Consider the following 3,178-nt stretch of genomic DNA (forward strand, 5'->3'; position numbering starts at 1 on the left):
AAATCAATGGCTATTTTGCTATCAACTTGGTTAGCTATCGTGTTTTTCACAGTAAAAGCTGTTCCACAGAATTTCAGACTTCATTGCCAAAAAAGGAAAATCCCAATATTTTATAACCCAGGACTTGACTTTACTCATGAGAACATGATAAGTATCCTATTAAAGCTATAGATGTACATCTATATTTAATCTTATCTTTGCGAATTATTTAAAGAACAACACTTTAATCTCTTTTTTTTTTTTTTTTTAAGTAGCTGGACAACTGCAGTAATGCAAACCTTTTTCTACACTGCCTGGTAGTGATCTCTTAGCTACGAAGCCACATCGGGCCAGCTTTGATGTTCTTATTCTTGTTAGATGATAGTAATCCTATTGAAATTTAGCTAGATCGTGGAATAAGTGATAAGAAAAAGTGATGATATTGGAATGGGGCCTAAAATAAAATAATAAACACATTTTATATCCTGTTAAATTACAAGCTGTCCATTTCTTTAATAATATGCAATTTAGTCCCAATGCAACATGTTCAAATACGATCCTGAAATTAAGATAGCCACAGAAGTATGTGTGGTAAAAATTGAAGACCTTAGTTACAGCTGCGTAAGAGTGACTGAATTCAGGATAAGCCAATACAGAACTTAACTCTACATATCTTTGTATTTTATTGCTTGTGCAAACTGGAGACAGGCAAACTCAAACCTTTGCTGCTTTTTAAAGAGTAGCATACTGGCATTTTCAGTATGTATTTAAAGCTTTAAATGAAACAATATATCTCTTTTTTTAATTATAAATCTTCTGCCTTTCTCTTAAGTTGAAGTTTTTGGTTGAGTTTCAAACTTGTGAGGAAAAGTTGAGAAAGAGTCTTCATTATGGATCCTTTCAGATTTTAATTGACTCATCTCTCAAAGGTATCGTCGCAAATAGTGTTTTGCTAGAGAAAAAAATCTGGATAACATAAACTACCCCTGAATGCTGCTGAATCACGCTCCTCTGGGCAGCTGTTTTTTGTGCATCAGGACTGAGGGAAATGCTGTCTTCATTAACATGGGATGGTGGAACTGATATATGTCTCATTTTCCGAGACGTTTAAAAAACTAGAAGTATCTCAGTCCCTTAGAAAATCTGCCTTACCTTGAGATGTGACTAATATCCAGCCTGCGATTGATTTGCACACAAATCTAGCAATTTTGTCGGGTTTGTCCGCCTAGAAACTTAATTTGGAGATTTTCTATTAATACCAGATACTTCACCATGGGCTTTTCTTCCTACTGTATTTGGCTCCCTGCCACCCTTCAATTCACAGACACCCATTCCAGCTGCCACTAGCCAGAGAAATAAACCAACAAGCATAAATAAATATTTGCTGTCCTTGGCCAAACCTTTGCAGAAGGCCCCCACCCTGATGAGAGATGTATTACCTAAGGAGTAAATAGATTCAGGAAAAAAGACAGTATAAATCTTCAAAAAGACAGCATCATCTTCACATCCTTTCTCTGTGAATCTTAGGTCACAGCTGCTTATTTTGTTGGTGGAAATTTTCCTCTTAGGAAAAGGGAAATTTATTTACCCCTCTTAGAAAAGAGTAAATACATTGCCAGACACAACTGAGATCCTGCCTTACCAGTCGGTGGCAAAGCTATCAGCTAAATCTAGGTTGCAGAGTATTTATCCTTAGTGATGATGCATGAATCAGAAATAAGGCAACCTAATTTCAGTCCCAGGGGAAATATAAGCAAATGTGCTGTGGAACAACTTCCCACTCTGTTATCACAGAAGTGCCGGATTCGGTCCACGGGGAAGGGTGGTGGGTAACAGCACAGCGTGCTTCCTGGTGGCACGCGGGCTGGAACGGGAACCGGAAGATGCAATTTCTAATAGACTTTTGGAACAGGGAGGGAAGAGAGAGAAATATTTCAATCTATTTTCTAATGTTGCCCATCTGAAATTTTCCAAACTCGGCCTGTGTCATAGCCACGTTAAGAGCTTAAAACTCTGCATAGCCTTCAGCACAAGAAGGATCTTACAGACTTTAGGGACCATCCAGTTTCTTAAATCCCTGCTTGGATTACATTGTTAAAACCAATGCACACAGGATGTAGAAAAATCCTGTGGAATGGAAACTCCTCTTATTCTGTAAGAAATGTTTGTGGTGTTCAAGACAATGGATGAGTGTTTGTATTGAACAGATCTCCCTTGTTTGGAACAGAAGAAACAGTTCAGTCGCAGAGCGTGCTGCCTCCTTGGCCCCCCTCCACCGCCCCTGTTTCCACCACCGTACTTCAGGCACGGCTGGAGCACTGTAAGTGTGGCGCGAGAGCCTTTCTCTTCTTTTTACATGACGTTTTGTGTTTGTCAAAGACTGAAGTATCCTCTTGAGCACTGTTTCATGGTGTCACTCAGCAAACCTGTCTGGCTGTGTTGATGTGGCTCTGTTAGGACAATCATTCAACATCCCAGACTGGGGCTTGAAGTAAACCTCAAATAAATCAAGGAATAAGACGAGGCTGGGTTTGTTCAAGCAGTTAGTTCAAGTAACTTAAAATACTCTCCTTATGCTGTTTTGGGACCTTCCTTAGAGAAAGGCAATCCTGGACTAAAGGAAATGGAAATGCAACAAACCAAGTAAGGACAGACAGGCAATTTCCCATCCTACACAATGATTTCAGAGTGTACATTATATATGCGTCCTGTTTTGCATCATATTTGCCATACCCAGTAGGTGAAATGAAGGTTCTGAAATCCTCCTATGGAATCTATTCCCATCATTTCATTTTGCAGCAAGAAAGACATGTTTGGTATGGAGTGGTATGGAGTTTTCACTCACCCACCTTAGGCACGTACCTGCTTTATATGATATGTATCCATACACGTATGTTAACATATGAAACATACAGGATACAATGATATGGCACTTATTGCCAGGGTCTGTTAACTCCAGTATATTTTCCATCCCAACATAAAGAATTTTTCTACCTACTGAGTAATTCCTATTTCTTAATTCTACTATTCATTTACCATACGCAAATATTGTGATTACTGCTAGTGTTATGTAAATAGTGATTAGAAAGATCTCTGACAAGAACTAACCTAAGAAAAAATACAGTATAAAATCACCCGTTGTCTTCAGAGAGGTCGGGATTGAGCTCAGGGTGCTATTCCCCCCAAACCAAAATCTAGT

General features: G+C 38.8%; 1 protein-coding gene across 1 annotated transcript in view; it reads left to right on the plus strand.

Annotated features, from left to right (window-relative positions):
- Nucleotides 1-522: 522 nt before the first annotated feature.
- COLQ (collagen-like tail subunit (single strand of homotrimer) of asymmetric acetylcholinesterase) overlaps nt 523-3,178 on the plus strand; it is a 30,367-nt gene continuing 27,711 nt past the window's right edge. Inside the window, exons 1-3 of the mRNA XM_009325743.1 lie at nt 523-600; nt 812-908; nt 2,187-2,299. Of these exons, the coding sequence (XP_009324018.1) occupies nt 523-600; nt 812-908; nt 2,187-2,299 (288 nt within the window). The remainder of the gene's footprint in view (nt 601-811; nt 909-2,186; nt 2,300-3,178) is intronic.

The sequence above is a fragment of the Pygoscelis adeliae genome, unplaced genomic scaffold (genome assembly GCF_000699105.1).
Source record: "Pygoscelis adeliae isolate BGI_AS28 unplaced genomic scaffold, ASM69910v1 Scaffold226, whole genome shotgun sequence".
In the NCBI taxonomy this organism is placed as follows: Eukaryota; Metazoa; Chordata; class Aves; order Sphenisciformes; family Spheniscidae; genus Pygoscelis; species Pygoscelis adeliae.